A 20,779-nucleotide genomic window follows, 5' to 3' on the forward strand; every position below is an offset into this window, starting at 1 on the left:
GTTTTACTAGTTGGTTGATGGGGTGTTCTGGGAGGATGCTGGGTTTTACTAGTTGGTTGATGGGGTGTTCTGGGAGGATGCTAGGGTTTTACTAGTTGGTTGATGGGGTGTTCTGGGAGGATGCTGGGTTTTACTAGTTGGTTGATGGGGTGTTCTGGGAGGATGCTAGGGTTTTACTAGTTGGTTGATGGGGTGTTCTGGGAGGATGCTGGGTTTTACTAGTTGGTTGATGGGGTGTTCTGGGAGGATGCTAGGGTTTTACTAGTTGGTTGATGGGGTGTTCTGGGAGGATGCTAGGGTTTTACTAGTTGGTTGATGGGGTGTTCTGGGAGGATGCTAGGGTTTTACTAGTTGGTTGATGGGGTGTTCTGGGAGGATGCTAGAGTTATACTAGTTGGTTGATGGGGTGTTCTGGGAGGATGCTAGAGTTATACTAGTTGGTTGATGGGTTGTTCTGGGAGGATGCTAGAGTTATACTAGTTGGTTGATGGGGTTTTCTTTGAGGATGCTGGGTTTTACTAGTTGGTTGATGGGGTGTTCTGGGAGGATGCTGGGTTTTACTAGTTGGTTGATGGGGTTTTCTTTGAAGATGCTGGGTTTTACTAGTTGGTTGATGGGGTTTTCTTTGAGGATGCTGGAGTTTTACTAGTTGTTTGATGGGGTGTTCTGGGAGGATGCTGGGTTTTACTAGTTGGTTGATGGGGTGTTCTGGGAGGATGCTGGGTTTTACTAGTTGGTTGATGGGGTTTTCTGGGAGGATGCTGGGTTTTACTAGTTGGTTGATGGGGTGTTCTGGGAGGATGCTGGAGTTTTACTAGTTGGTTGATGGGGTTTTCTTTGAGGATGCTGGGTTTTACTAGTTGGTTGATGGGGTTTTCTGGGAGGATGCTGGGTTTTACTAGTTGGTTGATGGGGTGTTCTGGGAGGATGCTGGGTTTTACTAGTTGGTTGATGGGGTGTTCTGGGAGGATGCTGGGTTTTACTAGTTGGTTGATGGGGTGTTCTGGGAGGATGCTGGAGTTTTACTAGTTGGTTGATGGGGTTTTCTTTGAGGATGCTGGGTTTTACTAGTTGGTTGATGGGGTGTTCTGGGAGGATGCTGGGTTTTACTAGTTGGTTGATGGGGTGTTCTGGGAGGATGCTGGGTTTTACTAGTTGGTTGATGGGGTTTTCTGGGAGGATGCTGGGTTTTACTAGTTGGTTGATGGGGTGTTCTGGGAGGATGCTGGGTTTTACTAGTTGGTTGATGGGGTGTTCTGGGAGGATGCTGGGTTTTACTAGTTGGTTGATGGGGTGTTCTGGGAGGATGCTGGAGTTTTACTAGTTGGTTGATGGGGTTTTCTTTGAGGATGCTGGGTTTTACTAGTTGGTTGATGGGGTGTTCTGGGAGGATGCTGGGTTTTACTAGTTGGTTGATGGGGTGTTCTGGGAGGATGCTGGGTTTTACTAGTTGGTTGATGGGGTGTCTTGGGAGGATGCTATGGTTTTACTAGTTGGTTGATGGGGTGTTCTGGGAGGATGCTATGGTTTTACTAGTTGGTTGATGGGGTGTTCTGGGAGGATGCTAGGGTTTTACTAGTTGGTTGATGGGGTGTTCTGGGAGGATGCTAGGGTTTTACTAGTTGGTTGATGGGGTGTTCTGGGAGGATGCTAGAGTTATACTAGTTGGTTGATGGGGTGTTCTGGGAGGATGCTAGGGTTTTACTAGTTGGTTGATGGGGTGTTCTTGGAGGATGCTAGGGTTTTACTAGTTGGTTGATGGGGTGTTCTGGGAGGATGCTAGGGTTTTACTAGTTGGTTGATGGGGTGTTCTGGGAGGATGCTAGGGTTTTACTAGTTGGTTGATGGGGTGTTCTGGGAGGATGCTAGGGTTTTACTAGTTGGTTGATGGGGTGTTCTGGGAGGATCCTAGGGTTTTACTAGTTGGTTGATGGTGTGTTCTGGGAGGATGCTAGGGTTTTACTAGTTGGTTGATGGGGTGTTCTGGGAGGATGCTAGGGTTTCACTAGTTGGTTGATGGGGTGTTCTGAGAGGATGCTAGGGTTTCACTAGTTGTTTGATGGGGTGTTCTGGGAGGATGCTAGGGTTTCACTAGTTGGTTGATGGGGTGTTCTGGGAGGATCCTAGGGTTTTACTAGTTGGTTGATGGGGTTTTCTTTGAGGATGCTAGGGTTTTACTAGTTGGTTGATGGGGTGTTCTGGGAGGATCCTAGGGTTTTACTAGTTGGTTGATGGGGTGTTCTGGGAGGATGCTAGGGTTTCACTAGTTGGTTGATGGGGTGTTCTGGGAGGATGCTAGGGTTTCACTAGTTGGTTGATGGGGTGTTCTGGGAGGATGCTAGGGTTTTACTAGTTGGTTGATGGTGTGTTCTGGGAGGATGCTAGGGTTTCACTAGTTGGTTGATGGGGTTTTCTGGGAGAATGCTAGGGTTTCACTAGTTGGTTGATGGGGTGTTCTGGGAGGATGCTAGGGTTTCACTAGTTGGTTGATGGGGTGTTCTGGGAGGATGCTAGGGTTTTACTAGTTGGTTGATGGTGTGTTCTGGGAGGATGCTAGGGTTTCACTAGTTGGTTGATGGGGTTTTCTGGGAGAATGCTAGGGTTTCACTAGTTGGTTGATGGTGTGTTCTGGGAGGATGCTAGGGTTTCACTAGTTGGTTGATGGGGTTTTCTGGGAGAATGCTAGGGTTTCACTAGTTGGTTGATGGTGTGTTCTGGGAGGATGCTAGTGTTTCACTAGTTGGTTGATGGGGTGTTCTGGGAGGATGCTAGGGTTTCACTAGTTGGTTGATGGGGTGTTCTGGGAGGATGCTAGGGTTTTACTAGTTGGTTGATGGTGTGTTCTGGGAGGATGCTAGGGTTTCACTAGTTGGTTGATGGGGTTTTCTGGGAGAATGCTAGGGTTTCACTAGTTGGTTGATGGTGTGTTCTGGGAGGATGCTAGGGTTTTACTAGTTGGTTGATGGGGTGTTCTGGGAGGATGCTAGGGTTTTACTAGTTGGTTGATGGGGTGTTCTGGGAGGATGCTAGGGTTTCACTAGTTGGTTGATGGTGTGTTCTGGGAGGATGCTAGGGTTTTACTAGTTGGTTGATGGGGTGTTCTGGGAGGATGCTAGGGTTTCACTAGTTGGTTGATGGGGTGTTCTGAGAGGATGCTAGGGTTTCACTAGTTGTTTGATGGGGTGTTCTGGGAGGATGCTAGGGTTTCACTAGTTGGTTGATGGGGTTTTCTGGGAGAATGCTGGGTTTCACTAGTTGTTTGATGGGGTGTTCTGGGAGGATGCTAGGGTTTCACTAGTTGGTTGATGGTGTGTTCTGGGAGGATGCTAGGGTTTCACTAGTTGGTTGATGGGGTGTTCTGGGAGGATGCTAGGGTTTCACTAGTTGGTTGATGGGGTGTTCTGAGAGGATGCTAGGGTTTCACTAGTTGGTTGATGGGGTTTTCTGGGAGAATGCTAGGGTTTCACTAGTTGGTTGATGGGGTGTTCTGGGAGGATGCTAGGGTTTCACTAGTTGGTTGATGGTGTGTTCTGGGAGGATGCTAGGGTTTTACTAGTTGGTTGATGGGGTGTTCTGGGAGGATGCTAGGGTTTCACTAGTTGGTTGATGGGGTGTTCTGGGAGGATGCTAGGGTTTTACTAGTTGGTTGATGGGGTGTTCTGGGAGGATGCTAGGGTTTCACTAGTTGGTTGATGGGGTGTTCTGGGAGGATGCTAGGGTTTTACTAGTTGGTTGATGGTGTGTTCTGGGAGGATGCTAGGGTTTCACTAGTTGGTTGATGGGGTTTTCTGGGAGAATGCTAGGGTTTCACTAGTTGGTTGATGGTGTGTTCTGGGAGGATGCTAGGGTTTCACTAGTTGGTTGATGGGGTTTTCTGGGAGAATGCTAGGGTTTCACTAGTTGGTTGATGGGGTTTTCTGGGAGAATGCTGGGTTTCACTAGTTGTTTGATGGGGTGTTCTGGGAGGATGCTAGGGTTTCACTAGTTGGTTGATGGGGTGTTCTGGGAGGATGCTAGGGTTTCACTAGTTGGTTGATGGGGTGTTCTGGGAGGATGCTAGGGTTTCACTAGTTGGTTGATGGGGTGTTCTGAGAGGATGCTAGGGTTTCACTAGTTGGTTGATGGGGTTTTCTGGGAGAATGCTAGGGTTTCACTAGTTGGTTGATGGGGTGTTCTGGGAGGATGCTAGGGTTTCACTAGTTGGTTGATGGTGTGTTCTGGGAGGATGCTAGGGTTTTACTAGTTGGTTGATGGGGTGTTCTGGGAGGATGCTAGGGTTTCACTAGTTGGTTGATGGGGTGTTCTGAGAGGATGCTAGGGTTTCACTAGTTGGTTGATGGGGTGTTCTGAGAGGATGCTAGGGTTTCACTAGTTGTTTGATGGGGTGTTCTGGGAGGATGCTAGGGTTTCACTAGTTGGTTGATGGGGTTTTCTGGGAGAATGCTAGGGTTTCACTAGTTGTTTGATGGTGTGTTCTGGGAGGATGCTAGGGTTTCACTAGTTGGTTGATGGGGTTTTCTGGGAGAATGCTAGGGTTTCACTAGTTGGTTGATGGGGTGTTCTGGGAGGACACTTATTTTCCAAATTCAAAGAGTCCAGCACTATATGATATATAGGCCTATATATATATATATATATATATATATATATATATATATATATATATATATATATATATATATATATATATATATGATATTCGATATTCTCATTCTTATATATAATTATATATTTCTTCTACATCGCTATTTTCATAACAAATAAAGGCAATACAAATATAAAAAGCTGAAGTGATCAAGAAATGTCATTCTATATTATTATAAGTGTATCTGGTTTTCCTCTGCCATTTCTTTAGGTAAATATCAACCAGGTGACAAACCGGACCCCAAAACATGGAAGGCAAACTTCCGCTGTGCCATGAACTCCCTGCCTGACATAGAAGAGGTGAAGGACAAAAGCATCAAAAAGGGAACAAACGCCTTCAGAGTTTACAAGATGCTGTCAGCGTCTGAGAGGCACTCAAAGAGAGGTCAGTCCATAACACACATCCATACTGGCACTAGCAACGTTTACTTTTTGTTTTAATACGATTGATGAATCCAAACATAGTGTTTACATGACCGCTAAAGAAAGTGATGGGGTTTATGTGTGCGTGTGTCACAAGCTTCAAATCAGAATTGATTTTTTGACATGTACACACTGCACGAATCCTGCCGTTTGCACTAACTATTCTTCTACATCGCTTCTCTTCTTTATTTTAAAGAGCAGACTTTATATTTATCTATTTCGGGTCCTGATTAGGAGACACAAGACCCGTTGTGCCGTGCTGCGGGATGAGAGTCCTTAACAAGGACTGTTGATTTGACCAATTCATTCTGATTTACGCGGTTACATGTGATTTATTTTATTTATTCTGACTGTGCTACTAGACCGGTTACAATGGCATTATTAGGGTCCATATATAAACACTGCAACTGACTTCATCACAGAGACGCACCTTCGTTTTATTCTGACATGCCTGGACATGATGATGTGGAATTTAAAGACATTTCTGTGATCAAAGCATGACCTGTTTGTTTAATCAAATCCAAGAGTGGTATTTCACTGAGATACTCTTGTTTTTATCAGTATTTTGCCTTATATTTATTTATATATTTTCTGTTTTGATTTTAATTTTAGTTAAAGTTTTGGTATTTTTGTTGTGTGTTTTTGACATTTGTATTAGTTTGTTTTTAAACAATACGTTTAAAGTTTTTATTAATTATTTCAGTATAGTTATTTTAGTAGAACTTAAACTACATGAAACTAAGAAATGTTGCAAATAGCTGAAGTTTTTTTTTTTTTTTTTTTTTACATTTTAATTTATGTGTTAAAATGTAATTTATTTCACTTTTTTCACGGTTTTACTGTTAGTTAACTATAATAATTCTGGTATGATCCCACTTAGTTTGCCCAAGTAACTGTTACTGATGTGTCTCACAAAAGCTGAGAAGAAAATAATGTTCATGTCATATTTCACCACCAATTTGTTTTTAGAAATAAATAAATGAAGTTTTCTACATTATTTCCAGGACGATATAATGCATTTTCCTTCAACTTATCATTACTGTAATGCAAACATTTTATATATATATATATATAGTATAGTATACACATATTGGTTGATGTACACATTATATATACACATATAGTACCAGTCAAAAGTTTGGAAACATTACTATTTTTAATATTTTTGAAAGAAGTCTCTTATGCTCTTCAAGCTTGCATATATTTGATCGAAAATACAGAAAAAAACTGTACTATTGTGAAATATTATTACACTTTTAAATAATGTTTTTCTATTCTAATATCCTTAAAAACATAATTTATTTCTGTGATGTAAAGCTGAATTTTCAGCATCATTACTCCAGTCTTCAGTGTCACATGATCCTGCAGAAATCATTATCATAACCTGATTTATTATCAATGTTGGAAACAGCAGCTTAATATTTTATTTTATAACCCGTGACACTTTTTCAGGATTCACTGATGAATAAAAAGTTAAAAAGAACAGCATTTATTCAAAACCCATTATTAACTGTTATTAATGTCACATTTAGCTGTGCCTTTATGTTTTTTTTTAAATGTAATTGTGTAATAATTGATTAATAATTTATGTGTATATATTTGTTGTACCGCTTTATGTTGATTTAAATTAAAACATTATTAATGAGAATCTAATGAGGATAATGAGAATTAAACATAAAAAAACAATAATGAAACGTTTGCATCATGGTAATACTAATATAAATATATAATTTACTAGAATTTATATAGAATTTAGTTACTTAAACATCTTAATGGCCCTAAAATGGCTTCATTATCATATAATTATAAAAAGCAAATATCATTTAAAAAATATATGAAAAAATATAATTAAATTTGATAATTTCCTATTTGATTTTGGGGTGAAAAGGCACATCAAATGTTGAAATGACAGATTTGATGATTTGCATGCATTGATCTCGATGTGTGTGTCTGTGTTTCTCAAAGGAAAGAAGCGAGCAGGTGAAAAAGAAGAAAAGATAAAGGTATGGACTCTCACTTTTGGGTGTGTGTCGTTGTGTGTGCAGTCAGAAAAGCTGAAATGATAAAGGTTATTAGATGAATCGACACAGATGTGTGTGTGTGTGTGTGTGTGTTAACCACAGGCGGTGCGCCCGTGTCCTGAGGCTTCCAGTTGGGAAAACAGCAACGGCTCGTCCTCAGTGACAGTCAAGCAGGAGGAGGATTACTATAGCACAGGTACTGAATATCCTGATCCACCCTGCACACCTGTGCCACGGTCATGTGACGTAATTCAGGTGGAACCGGTTCTCTACAGGACGGCATGCAAGAAGCTAGGATTTGAAACTGTATCTGGTTTTTATCTCTGCACTCATTTCACATTTTAGTTGTTCAGATTTAAAGATTATCAGATGTTCACACTTTAACCAGGTGTTGATTCTCTAATGTTGAATTGACCGATAAATGACACCATTTTGACGAGTGTCTTAAAAACAGGACTTATCGACACTAATTCAACCAAATTACTGTTTTACTTAAAGGGATAGTTCACACAAAAATGCAAATTCTGTTATCATTTATTCACCATCATGTTGTTCCAAACCTGAATGCGTTTCGTTCTTCTATTGAACACAAAAGAAGATATTTTGAAGAATGTTGGGAATCAAACAGTTGTTGGACCCCATTGACTTCTATAGTAGGAAAACAAATACTATGGAAGTCAATGAGGACCAGAAACCATTTGGTTACCGACATTCTTCAAAATATCTTCCTTTGTGTTCAGCAGAAGAAAGAAACTACATGAGGGAAAGTAAATGATGACAGCATTTAAATATTTGGGTGAACTATCCAATCGCTGTTCAAGTCAGTGTTAAAAGTCATGCTTTTTAAAAATAGAAACTTAAAATACCCCTAAAACACTTGTGAATTGCTTGATGCATATTTATTTTATTTTAGTAAGAAAAAAAAAAAAAGTATCTTTTTTTTTTATATATATATTTTGTTGTTATAATTATTATTATGAAAATAATCTCAAAATATTTTATACGAAAATACAAAGAATTGTTATTTAAATAATAATAATAATAATATATACATACACATCAAGCCATTCAAAAGTGTTCGGTTTTAGGGCTATTTTAATAAAACAAAACTATAATATAATATAATATAATATAATATAATATAATATAATATAATATAATATAATATAATATAATATAATATAATAACCATTTTCATTCTCAAGAGAATCTTAAAACAAAACACTTAAATGGCTTGATGTGTATTTATTTTATTTTTATTTATCATAATAATAATAATAATAATAAGAACAATAATAGCTTTTTAAATATTTATTAAATGCATGTATCAAATATAATTTAAAATATTTAATTAAAATGTATTATTACTGATACAAAAAGGTCTGTTAAATGTGTTCTCTCTCTGGGTTATTTTAGGTGTCTCTTTAAAAAAAAAAAAAAAAAAGGCATGACTTGTGGTTTGAGAGAATATGAAACGGTCCTTGAAAACACAACAGCATTTTGTTCAGTGCTCCTCAGTCACTTGTTGCAAATACCCAGAATGCTTCAGGCTTCTCTTGAGTTTGCAGTGCCTCTCCTGTCCTGGTTCACATACATTACGAAACACATGCGTCACTTCACAGATGTGGGACTTTCTCTCGCATTTCTCCAAAATCAAACACCTCGTAGACGTGAACTTCCTGTGGCACTGAGTTTGAGCTGTCCAATAAAAGCAGCCGTTCATAAACATAAACAGTGTTTCACAATGGCGGCGGTTTGCATTATTAAAAAGCTTTTTGATTTGCCTTTAGTATTGAAATTGTCTGAATGGCTGGTGTTATTGGCAGATTGGGTCAATGCTCGGCACATATTTCACAAAATTTCATAATCAAAGGAAAAAAGGGCATTTATACTATATTAATATTTATATACATTTTTTTTTTTTCAATATTGTAGGACTATTTTGACTTTTTTTTCATGCCAATTTCCCCCACCAAATTCCCATACTAAAATCTTTAATTATTTTCATTAATGTAAATTATCCAGACCAATGTTATTTTAGTTTTATCATAATTTTATTAATATTAATTATTATTATTATTTTTTTTTTTTTGTTAATTCCAGTGTATTTATTTTTTTTGTCATTTGCTGATGTGCTTTTGTCATTTAATATTGCTATTTATGTTCTATTTCAATTTTAGTTATTTGTCATTTTAAATATTTCCACTTAATAAATGTAGTGCTTCACCATAAACATATTCCAGTTTATTTGCCAAGCCAACAATTTTTCGTTTTCATAATATTCAACAAATATTTATATTTTCTTATTTCAGCTTTATTTCAATTAACAAAAAAATTATTTTAGTTAAATTAAAATCAACATGAATTATATTCAGTACAGCAAATGACACATAAATACATCATGCAATTTATGCAATAATATTATTTGCGTAAATATATATTATTTTGAAATAATATTTTCTGACAGATTTTCGCAAGATTCCTTTAACATTGAGGATGGGATATGATCACGCAACACCTATCATTCTGTCATGAACCTGTTTATCCAGATCTCCTTGTTTCTGTGTTTATTCACGGCCTCTGTTCGCCTTCAGAGACTCAGTAATGCACACTATTGGGGTAAAAGGTGAGCTTAGTGTGTGTTTGTTTTGTAAGTCAGCATTGATATGAGGTTTGTGATACACATTGAATTGCCAAACCAAAAACCAAAAGCAACGTAATTCATTTACAAAAGCCTTTCAGCTGGTTAATTTGTTTTTAACCTGGTTTCCACTGCAATTTCATCATAGAGTCATGGGAGAAAGAGTTCAGCTTCATGAAAAATGAAAAATTACACAGATATGCCCCCCTTTAAGAAACACGCTCACTTCCCACTTCACTGTTCTCCATATTCACTCTCTCTTCCCTCTTCTCGTTCCTCAGAGGCTGATGGGCGGGACGACCACCTGATCATCAACGATCTTCCTGACGTGTGTCAGACCATCGAGGTGGTGACGGAAAACGAGGATCAGGCCGTGACCTCCAGCCACTACCCCCTACAGATCTCCCCCGTCTCCTCGTATGGAGGTTGGTTGGACGCATACACTCGCATCCCTTTAGCATGGAAGCTTGTTTCTGCCACGGAATATTAAAAAGCAACTTTTTATCTCTCAATTCTGACTATTTTTCTCCGAATTGAGAGATATTAACGAGTATGTACTCGCAAATTTATAACTCACAATTCAGACTTTTCCCCTCAATTGTAAGTTAAAGGTCCGAATTGCTAAATATAAACGTTCAATTTGGACTTTTCTCTCAATTGCGAGTTATAAAGTCCAAATTGCAAGATATAAAGTTGTTTTATATCTCATAATTCTGACTTTTTTTTCTCAGAACTGTTTATATCATGCAATTTTGACTTTTTTTCCGCAATTGCAAGTTGCGAGATACAGTCGCAATCCTGACTTTTTTTTTTTCACAATTGCAAGTTATAAAGTTTATATTGCGAGATATAAACTCACAATTCTGACTTTTTCTTCCAATTGCAAATCTATATCCCACAAATCTGACTTTTTTCCACAATTGTAAGCTCTAAAGTCCCATTGCGAAAATTGCTAAATATAAAGTTGTTTTATATCATTCTCATAATTCTGACTTTTTTTCCCTCATAGTTTATAACATGCAATTTTGCAATTGCTTTTTTTCCGCAATTGCAAGTTGCGAGATACAGTCGCAATTCTGAGAAATAAAGTCACAATTCTGAGAAATAGTCGCAATTGCGAGATATAAACTTGCAATTACAAATTCATATTCTGCAATTCTGACCTTTTTTTTTTTTCACAATTGCAAGTTATAAAGTTTATATTGCGAGATATAAACTCACAATTCTAACTTTTTCTTGCAATTGCAAATTTATATTCCACAAATCTGACTTTTTTTTCCCACAATTGTAAGTTCTAAAGTCCCATTGCAAATTTTGCTAAATATATTTCGTTTTATTTAGATTTTTTCCCTCAGAACTGAGTTTATATCATGCAATTCTGACTTTTTTTCCACAATTGCAAGTTGTGAGATATTAAGTCGCAATTCTGAGAAATGAAGTCGCAATTGCAAGATAAAAAGTTGCAATTCTGAGGGAAAAAAGTCAGATTTGTGATATATATTTTGAATTATGAAATATAAAGTCACAATTCTTAGAAATAAACTCGCAATTCTGACTTTATAACTTGCAGTTGCGAGTTTATATCTCAGAATTCAGAGAAAAAAAAAGTCAGAATTGTGACTTTAAATTTCATAATTTCAAAAATCTCAGTTACCTTTTTTATGTTTTTATTCCATAGTGGAAACAAGCTTCCATAATTTAGCCTTGACTATATTCATATTAATCCAGCACGGCCTTCAGAGCCTTACAGCTTTTTGAATTTCGATGATGTAATTTTAGACATTGAACTGGTGTGTGTTTGAACTTGGCCTGAGCCGTGATGACGCAATCCTGTTCTCCTCACCATTCCCTGAAGTATCTCCACTTTTTAATCAATAGGAATTTCCACTCCTTGTTTGCTTTCAGTGGCTTGTGGACACCGACACAGGCGATAGATTTGATCTTGTGTGCGTTTAATCGCAATCGAGTTTCGATTTTCGGCTTCCAACGATTATTAAACAATTACTGTCCACCATTCCATTTGTTTCACTGTCACTCTTCCTGTAAAGCCCAAAATGAACTTACAAATCAGTAAAATCACGTAAGGGGACTTTCGCAAAATGGGACGTGCGTGCGTAAAAGAGTTATTAAAAGCGTGAAACTCGCGCTGTTCCTCGGGTAGCTTTCTTTGTGCGCGCTTCGAGAGCAACGTGTACTTTGATCTTGGTCAAATACACACCAAAATATGTCAGAACAAACACACATTAGAAACATTCTTAGATCAAGATACATTTACTTGGGGAAAAAATGTACTTAAGAAAATATATTAAGTCATATAAGAAATAAATAGAGTTTGCTTAAAAGTTCATTTTCAGATATTTGTTTTTGTTTTAAAGCATAAACTAACTTTATTTTAATACATATTTCAGAAAACAAGACTTAATATCTTAGGTCACTGTACTTTTAAATTATACAAGTAAATATATCTTGTTTTAAGAACGTTTAGATAGTATTTCTGTCTTGTTTTCCAGAACAAATAAGGAAGCAAATCATTTATTGCAAAGTAGATATGTTTTTTTTTTACAAGTACAAAAGTACTTCATTCTTACTCAGTAAAATTCCTAAATCAAGATGCATTTACTTGAGAAACAAAATGACATGTTTAGTCTTGTTTTCTGAAAAACTCACTTAATTTTGATAGATTTGACAAAATATCTGCCAATGAGGTTAGAAAAATAATCTTCTTTTCCCTTTGAATTTTGAAGTTTATTTTGACCCCATTTGCAGATATTTTTTCTTGTTTTAAAACATTTAATTTTTTATATTGTTTCTCAAGTAAATGTATCAGTATTTTAACAATGTTTAGATATTTTCACTGGAAAAGTAAGAAAATATTTTTTTGCAGTGCAACTGCTTTCCTTATTAGAGAAAAAGGTTTTAATTTTAAATGCTAAATGCCCTTGAGTCTCATGTTTTGAGGCGTTGAGATGTGTGCTGGCCGTGTGTGTTGGTCGTGTTGTTCAATGTCCATTAGAGATCAGGCCCTCGTCTCAAGGACACGTGTCTGCGTCACGCCAGCCGTACTTCTGCACTGTAACAGAGTTAATGTATAACGCTGAGGCGAGAACACATTTCACTCTCTCACCTGCATGTGCTCCTCATTCATTATGTTATAGAAGTCTGAGTCCAGTTAGACACTTCATGCTATAATGGACGAGATTTGCAAGTTAATTCAATTCGATTGCTAATGAGTGGTATGTGCTTGTGCAATGCAGTTGCAAAGGTGTTCTTCGTGTTCCTGTATTTACTGCATTGCGATGTGTGATGCACTAAAGTGTTTAAAGGGTTAATTCACCCAAAAATGAAAATTCTGTCATTATTTACTCGCCCTCATATCGTTCCAAACCCGTAAGACATTCGTTCATCTTCGAAACACAAATGGATATCTTTTTGATTAATTCTGAGAGATTTCTGTCCCTCCATTGACAGCTACGCAACTACCACTTTGAGGAGGGTTGGGGCTAGAAAGAAAGAAAGATTAGTTAGAAAGAAAGAAAGAAAGATTAGTTAGAAAGAAAGAAAGATTAGTTAGAAAGAAAGAACAATTAGTTAGAAAGAAAGAAAGAAAGAAAGATTAGTTAGAAAGAACGAAAGATTAGTTAGAAAGAAAGAACGAAAGATTAGTTAGAAAGAAAGAAAGATTAGTTAGAAAGAAAGAACAATTAGTTAGAAAGAAAGAAAGAAAGAAAGATTAGTTAGAAAGAACAAAAGATTAGTTAGAAAGAAAGATTAGTTAGAAATAAATAAATAAATAAATATTAGTTAGAAAGAAAGATTAGTTAGAAATAAATAAATAAATATTAGTAAGAAAGAACGATTAGTAAGAAAGAAAGAAAGAAAGGTTAGTTAGAAAGATTAGTAAGAAAGAAAGAAAGAAAGGTTAGTTAGAAAGATTAGTAAGAAAGAAGAGAAAGATTAGTTAGAAAGAAAGAAAGAAAGAAAGAAAGAAAGAAAGAAAGAAAGAAAGGTTAGTTAGAAAGATTAGTAAGAAAGAAGAGAAAGATTAGTTAGAAAGAAAGAAAGAAAGAAAGAAAGAGAAAGAAAAGAAAGATTAGTTAGAAAGAAAGAAAGATTAGTTAGAAATAAATAAATAAATAAATATTAGTTAGAAAGAAAGATTAGTTAGAAATAAATAAATAAATAAATATTAGTAAGAAAGAACGATTAGTAAGAAAGAAAGAACGATTAGTTAGAAAGAAAGAAAGAAAGAAAGGTTAGTTAGAAAGATTAGTAAGAAAGAAGAGAAAGATTAGTTAGAAAGAAAGAAAGAAAGGTTAGTTAGAAAGATTAGTAAGAAAGAAGAGAAAGATTAGTTAGAAAGAAAGAAAGAAAGAAAGAAAGAAAGAAAGAAAGAAAGAAAGAAAGAAAGAGAAAGAAAGAAAGAAAGAGAAAGAAAAGAAAGATTAGTTAGAAAGAAAGAGATTTGTTAGAAAGAAAGAAAGATTAGGTAGAAAGAAAGAAAGATTAGTAAGAAAGAAAAGAAAGATTAGTTAGAAAGAAATGAAAGAAAGAAAAGAAAGATTAGTTAAAAAGAAAGAAAGAAAGTTCAATTGTGGAATCGGATACTTGTTATGAAATTAAAATTTCGACTCTTCTTATTGTTTCCTTTTGTGAGCATTAAAATGTGTTTTTTCAAATGCGAGAGACTGGTTGTCTCTGTGACTGTGTGTGTGTGTGTGTGTGTGTGTGTGTGTGTGTGTGTGTGTGTAACTATACTGGGCAACTCTTAAAGGGACAGCACTAATATTTCTGCCGTCTCTATAATAACTCTAATCAAACAACACAAGACAAAGAGAAGATTCACTCGTTCTTGACTGAATAACTTTTCTAACTATATTTATAATGTATATTTTATTTATAAAGTGCAGTGTTGTTTTACATTTGATTACAGTTTCTGTTCCTGAACACCTAAAAACCTTAAAACACTGTTTATTTCACTCGTATCTTTGTTCAGTTGCATCTATTTGTTGCGATGTGCTAATTTTCTATTTGTTCCTTTTTAAACTACTGAGTGTTTACTGGTCTTTAATAATGCTTGATATTTATATGAGTTAGCCTAGTCATTTTTTCTTTCATGGTATTCGGCTACAGTTACATGTTTTGCAATAAGACAATGTTTGTTTTTTTACCTTATTGGAATCGAAATTAGGAATCTTTAATAACTTTGACGCTTCAAAGAGTTCATAAAGAGATCGTAAAACTAATCCATATGAATTGAGCGGTTTAGTCCAAATTTCCTGAAGAGACTCGATCACTTTATATGATGAACAGATTTAATTTAGATTTGATTGGATGGTTGTGGTTTGCGATTGGCTGATCTCATGTGATTGACAGGTTGCCCCGCCCACATCATCAGAGAAGAGAAGAGATGCTGCGAGAGGAACTTATTCTGATTCAAGATTATTAAAGCAATAATGATGTACACTGATAAATCATTTATTACAAATACAGCAATATTCCATAACATAAAAATGCTGACTTTAATACTCTTGGTTAGTCAGTCTCTAACTGTAAATGAGTAATAGTAAGAGTTATACCTATTGCTCAACACACTCTTTCCGACTCGCTGCTGATCCAAGACCACAACACTACTAGATCCAAGCTTACGATCACAGCATTTCCTTCTCTAAGTGTTGCAGTTTTATCCTTTTCCCTATGGGAGCTAGTTACGAGTAAGGAATGCAAATGACTTCCTAGAGTCGTTGTAAAACACTTTATTATGTCCTTTATCTGCAGTGTTTGACCGTGTTGAATGTGAGATGAACTCTTGACCATTGATGGATATGTGGGACTTGGCTTGTGATAAAACTTGTTTTAGTGGTGTGAAGTTTACCGTACAGTATCTCGAGTCAGTGTGTTTGCACACGGACGGGAATGTTGACTCATGTCCTGTTGTTCCGTGTTTTCCAATCAAGTGTGCCTGAGGCTCAAAGCGAATGGTTTTACGTGATGAAATGTCTTGCTCAAGTGTTGAGATATTTACGGTCAACACAAACTCAGTGCCAGACTTTCCTCTGGTATTTATGATTTATATTATCCAGTATCTCCACAACACTTGATGCAATTTAAAAAGGTCATATTATGCCCTTTTACAAAGTCTTGATGTTGTTTTCAGGCTCTACTAGAGCAGGCTTTCCTGCTTGAATGTTGATTATTTTCCTCATATTCTCCATTGTTGCGGCTCCTCTCTTCCCAGTCTGTCAGTAACGCTCTGTTTACTTCCTGTCTCTATGAAGCCCCTCCTTCTGAAAAGCACACTGTGCTCTGATTGGTCGGCTGGAGCAGTGTGTTGTGATTGGTCGAGCGCTTCGAGTGTGTTTGGGAAATGTCCCGCCCCTTACCATAACCACCAGTTTAACACACTACTAACTAACTCAACCAGGCCCCGCCCCTTTATTCTGTGCATTAATTATTATAATGAGGAATATTGTGACGTGTTCCCGGAAGAAACTCAAGACTACAATGGAGGCGTTTCAGGAGTTCAGAAACACTGACACTGATATAGAGAAGAACTGTGTGACTTTGCAGAGCTTTTTCATGATCAAACTGCAACATTACACACTAAATATCCATGATTTATAAACAGTTGAGTATTTTTTTCCCCATGCTTTGTTTTATCCACCCACATCCGATAACCTGTCAGTCAGGAAATCCCGGATAAATCAGTCTGATTTCTTTTCTTTTGTCTTCCAGCAGAGAGCGATACAGACAGCGCCAGCGAGGAAGACTCCAAAGAGGTATGTGCAAAAAAGCTATTTAAAAAAATAAATTAAAAATCCTCAGATTTAGACACAGAATACCTTTTTTTTTTTTTTGCTTACGAAATTGCTGAGTGATAGTGGCCAAAATAAATAACCTTTCTTTTAATTTCTTTCTTTCTTCGAAGAGTGCTTTTAATGGGTGTGTGCAAGCGATTCCTTGAATCCTTTTGTGAACATGTTTGTTGGTTTAATGCAACAGCTTCAGGGCTTGTGAAGAACTGAATTGTGGTTAAAGGCCAAAACACACTACGACGTTTGATTTGAAGTTGGTAGCTGTGATCTATTGTTCTGTATATCCGAGTGAAACGCTTCCGGAACAAGAACAAATGTGGGCGGGGCTTGATTTTGTCTGTATGGAATTGATTGGATGGTTGTGGTTTGCTATTGGCTGATCTCATGTGAGTGAATCATCAGAGAAGAGAATCATCAGAGAAGAGAAGAGATGCTGCGAGAGGAACTTATTCTCATTCAAGATTACGAGACATGAATTAAAACAAATGTGCATGGATAAATAATTTTTCCATTATTCCTTAAAAGAGTAGGTCACTTCAGAATAAATAAATTTTCAATATTCAAGTCTTTTTTTCTTCAGTCGAACAGAAATGAAGGTTTTTGAGGAAAACGTTCCAGGATGTTTCTCCATATAGTGACTTCAATGGGGTCCAACGGGTTGAAGGTCCAAATGTGAGTTTCAGTGCAGCTTCAAAGTCTCGACACGATCCGGCCGAGGAATAAGAGTCTGATCTAGACAAACCAGCGGACATTTTATAAAAAAACATAAACATTTATATACTTTTAAACCACTAATGCTGGTCTTGCACTAGCTGTGATGCGACACACTTTACGTAATCAGGGGCCGGTTTCACAAAGATAGACTTTGACAGTGGCTTAGATATAGTAGATAGTCAGACTTCAGATAGACATCTAAATCAGACCGTTGCACAAAGCACTGAAGACTCTGACTATCTTAAGTAGGACTACACTGCAATGCATTCTGGGTAAATTAAGACACTTTTCAAAACAAAAAACATGGCGGATCGAGTAAGCGCATTCAGCCGCTCAGTGCCGTTTACCCCAGCGGAGAATATGTGTTTGTTGGAGGAGTATAACAGTTACAAGGACATTTTACTTGGGAAATTTAGCGGAGAATGTAGTAACAAGAAGAAATGTTTCAATTATGAGCCATTTTCCCTTTTCTTTTGGCTGTTTGTAATGTAACTGATTGTTACTGGTTGCCAAGGTAACAGAGTCTTAGACCTGAGTTAGCCTGGGGGTAAGAGGGGTCTAATGTTTTTGGTCTAAATTAAGTCAGTCTTTTTTTTGTGAAACAGTCTAACTTGCATTAGCCTAGTCTATGAGTGAATTTTAGACTTGTCTAACACTATAGACCGGTCTAAAATAGCTTTGTGAAACCAGCCCCAGGTTGAAAGGTCAAGCGTGACATAGGAGGAAGTACAGACCTGTGTTTATAAAGAGAACGTGCAAAGACTTAGACAAACGCCATTTACAAATAAAAATAAAAGGTAAAGTTAACGATTTTAAAGTTGGAGGAGAAAATGAGATGGAGTTTTTTGCTCTGCCCTACTTTACCACCTGACCTTTCAACGTGATTACATAACAACGTGAAGTCGTGGACGTGCAAGACGAACATTTGTGGTTAAAAGTTTATATTTTTGTTATAAAATGTCCGCTGGTTTGTCTAGATAAGACTCTTATTCCTCGGCCGGATCGTGTCGAGACTTTGAAGCTGCACTGAAACTCACATTTGGACCCCATTGAAGTCACTATATGGAGAAACATCCTGGATAGTTTTCCTCAAAAACCTTCATTTCTGTTCGTCTGAAGAAAGAAAGACATGAACATCTTAGATGACGTGACGGACAGTAAATTATCATGAAATTTTAATTCTTGTGTGAACTACTCCTTTAAAATACTCAAACGTAAATGCGTGCTGCATTCTCAGCATGGCCACTAGAGGCACTATCATGTAAACCTCACGCTTCTGTGCGTCTTTCAGTTTAACTACTGTAAATGCAACATTTTGAGGAGAATCATCATCAGTGTTTACATGTTAGTAGCTCATCGGTTTGACGGCACAGACATTTAAAGGATAATTCCGGTGTTTAGCACTTTGAGTCAAAAAGTCGAGACAGGACCCATCGTCAAAATGTCTGTGTCCACCACTCTAGTTCATCCTAAACAAACCAGAGAAGAGACTCAAAGTGCTAAATACCGGAATTATCCTTTAAAGAAAGCTCTATCGCCCTCTTGTTCTGAATACACATCAACTCATGCCATACATTTTCATTTGCATATGTGCATAGAGGACGCTTGTGTCTGTCGAGTCTGTGAAGGGGTTTTGAAGCAAGTGTTCACTGTTTGAGGGTTGCATTTAAAGCGCCGTCAGTGCTTGTTCAACTGTTTGCTCAATAGTAAGATTACTGGAATTTGTGGGACTAATCTAAGCACTGCGTTTTGCACGCTCAGCCCGTGACACTGATGCTCTGAGCGAGCGATGGCACAGCTGTTTTTGAGTAAACTAGTCTCAGGGGTCATTTCCTCAGTGTGATGTTTTATAATTAGTCTTGTAGACGCGTGCCACATCTATATAAATCAACTGTACCTTACTATATAAATCTATTTTGGTGCTTACAAGCATTTTAACTCTAGGTTAAAGATAGAAATATGATGCAGAAAACCCTTGTTATATTTTGCACAAAAAACAAAAAAGTATTGTAAAAGTGCATTTTATGCATAACATAACTTTGCAATGTTTTGCATTGTGAATGCATTTAAAAAATCATTAATTACGTGTAGATTAAATATACAGTAGTGGGTAAAAGTAAAGGGATATTTGTTTTTATTGATCCTATAAGTTTGGTTAAACTATTAAAATATGAGGAGATTTTTATGAGGAGAGGTTAGAACAAAATATTAAACCTGGTTAAGGTATTTATCTGATATTATTGGGCAAAAAAAGGCGAACTAGAGATACATAAGCTTGTTTCCGCCACAGAGTAAAACATTTTACAAGAGAATTGCGACTTTTTATCTCTCAATTCTGACTTTATTTCTTTGAATTGTGTGATATAAAGTCAGAATTGTGTTATAAAGTCAGAATTGTGTGTTATAAAGTCAGAATTGTGTTATAAAGTCAGAATTGTGTGTTATAAAGTCAGAATTGTGAGATATAAAGTCAGAATTGTGTGTTATAAAGTCAGAATTGTGTGTTATAAAGTCAGAATTGTGTGATATAAAGTCAGAATTGTGTGATATAAAGTCAGAATTGTGTTATAAATTCAGAATTGTGTGATATAAAGTCAGAATTGTGTGATATAAAGTCAGAATTGCGTGTTATAAAGTCACAATTGCGTGATATAAAGTTAGAATTGTGTGTTATAAAGTCAGAATTGCGTGATATAAAGTCAGAATTGCGTGTTATAAAGTCAGAATTGCGTGTTATAAAGTCAGAATTGTGTTATAAAGTCAGAATTGTGTTATAAAGTCAGAATTGTGTGATATAAAGTCACAATTGTGTGTTATAAAGTCACAATTGTGTGTTATAAAGTCACAATTGTGTGATATAAAGTCACAATTGCGTGATATAAAGTCAGAATTGTGTTATAAAGTCAGAATTGTGTGTTATAAAGTCACAATTGCGTGATATAAAGTCAGAATTGTGTTATAAAGTCAGAATTGTGTGATATAAAGTCAGAATTGCGTGTTATAAAGTCAGAATTGTGTGTTATAAAGTCAGAATTGTGTGTTATAAAGTTAGAATTGCGTGTTATAAACATGCAATTCTGAGAAAAAAAAATATTTTTTTTTATTATAATAATAAAAAACTAAAAAAAAACTACAGGTTTTATTTCACTATAAAAAAATAAAATAAAAAAAATGCCTAGGAAAAACAAAAAGCTCACATTGACTACAACATAATCACTTATTAATATTTCATCGGTTCTCTCTTGTTTTTACATGTGTCCATAATTTCTGGCCAAAAATTGTGTTGCACAATTTGCCATGATTCATTGCATCATCATCATCATCATCATCATCATCATCATCATCACAAAACAATCGACTCCAAGCACAACTACACGAAATGCTTAGAATATTTCATCATTCATTTATTCGCACAGTCTAATAAAGGTGGAATTGTTTAATTGGACAAAAGTGCAAGATGAGTCATCAGTACTTTGGTCTATTTTTAAAAGCACACACAGTAGATCTGCTAAAAGATATAGATG

The 20,779-nt window shown here is 36.3% G+C and overlaps 1 protein-coding gene and 1 long non-coding RNA gene across 4 annotated transcripts in view; both read left to right on the forward strand.

Moving 5' to 3' along the window:
- Positions 1-20,779, forward strand: part of irf2b (interferon regulatory factor 2b) — a 29,323-nt gene that overhangs the window by 2,331 nt on the left and 6,213 nt on the right. For 2 of the 3 annotated variants that reach the window (XM_084430108.1, XM_084430106.1), the window contains exons 4-8: positions 4,856-5,029; positions 7,033-7,070; positions 7,191-7,284; positions 10,011-10,154; positions 16,462-16,505. In XM_084430108.1, coding sequence (XP_084286234.1) covers positions 4,856-5,029; positions 7,033-7,070; positions 7,191-7,284; positions 10,011-10,154; positions 16,462-16,505 — 494 coding nt within the window. The remainder of the gene's footprint in view (positions 1-4,855; positions 5,030-7,032; positions 7,071-7,190; positions 7,285-10,010; positions 10,155-16,461; positions 16,506-20,779) is intronic. The other variant, XM_084430107.1, reaches the window with a different exon arrangement.
- LOC311303571 lies at positions 10,162-14,313 on the forward strand. Its single transcript, XR_014629786.1, has 2 exons — positions 10,162-14,041; positions 14,140-14,313. It is a non-coding gene; the product is annotated as an uncharacterized lncRNA (long non-coding RNA).

Source organism: Rutilus rutilus (genome assembly GCF_951802725.1).
Source record: "Rutilus rutilus genome assembly, chromosome: 14".
Taxonomy (NCBI): Eukaryota; Metazoa; Chordata; class Actinopteri; order Cypriniformes; family Leuciscidae; genus Rutilus; species Rutilus rutilus.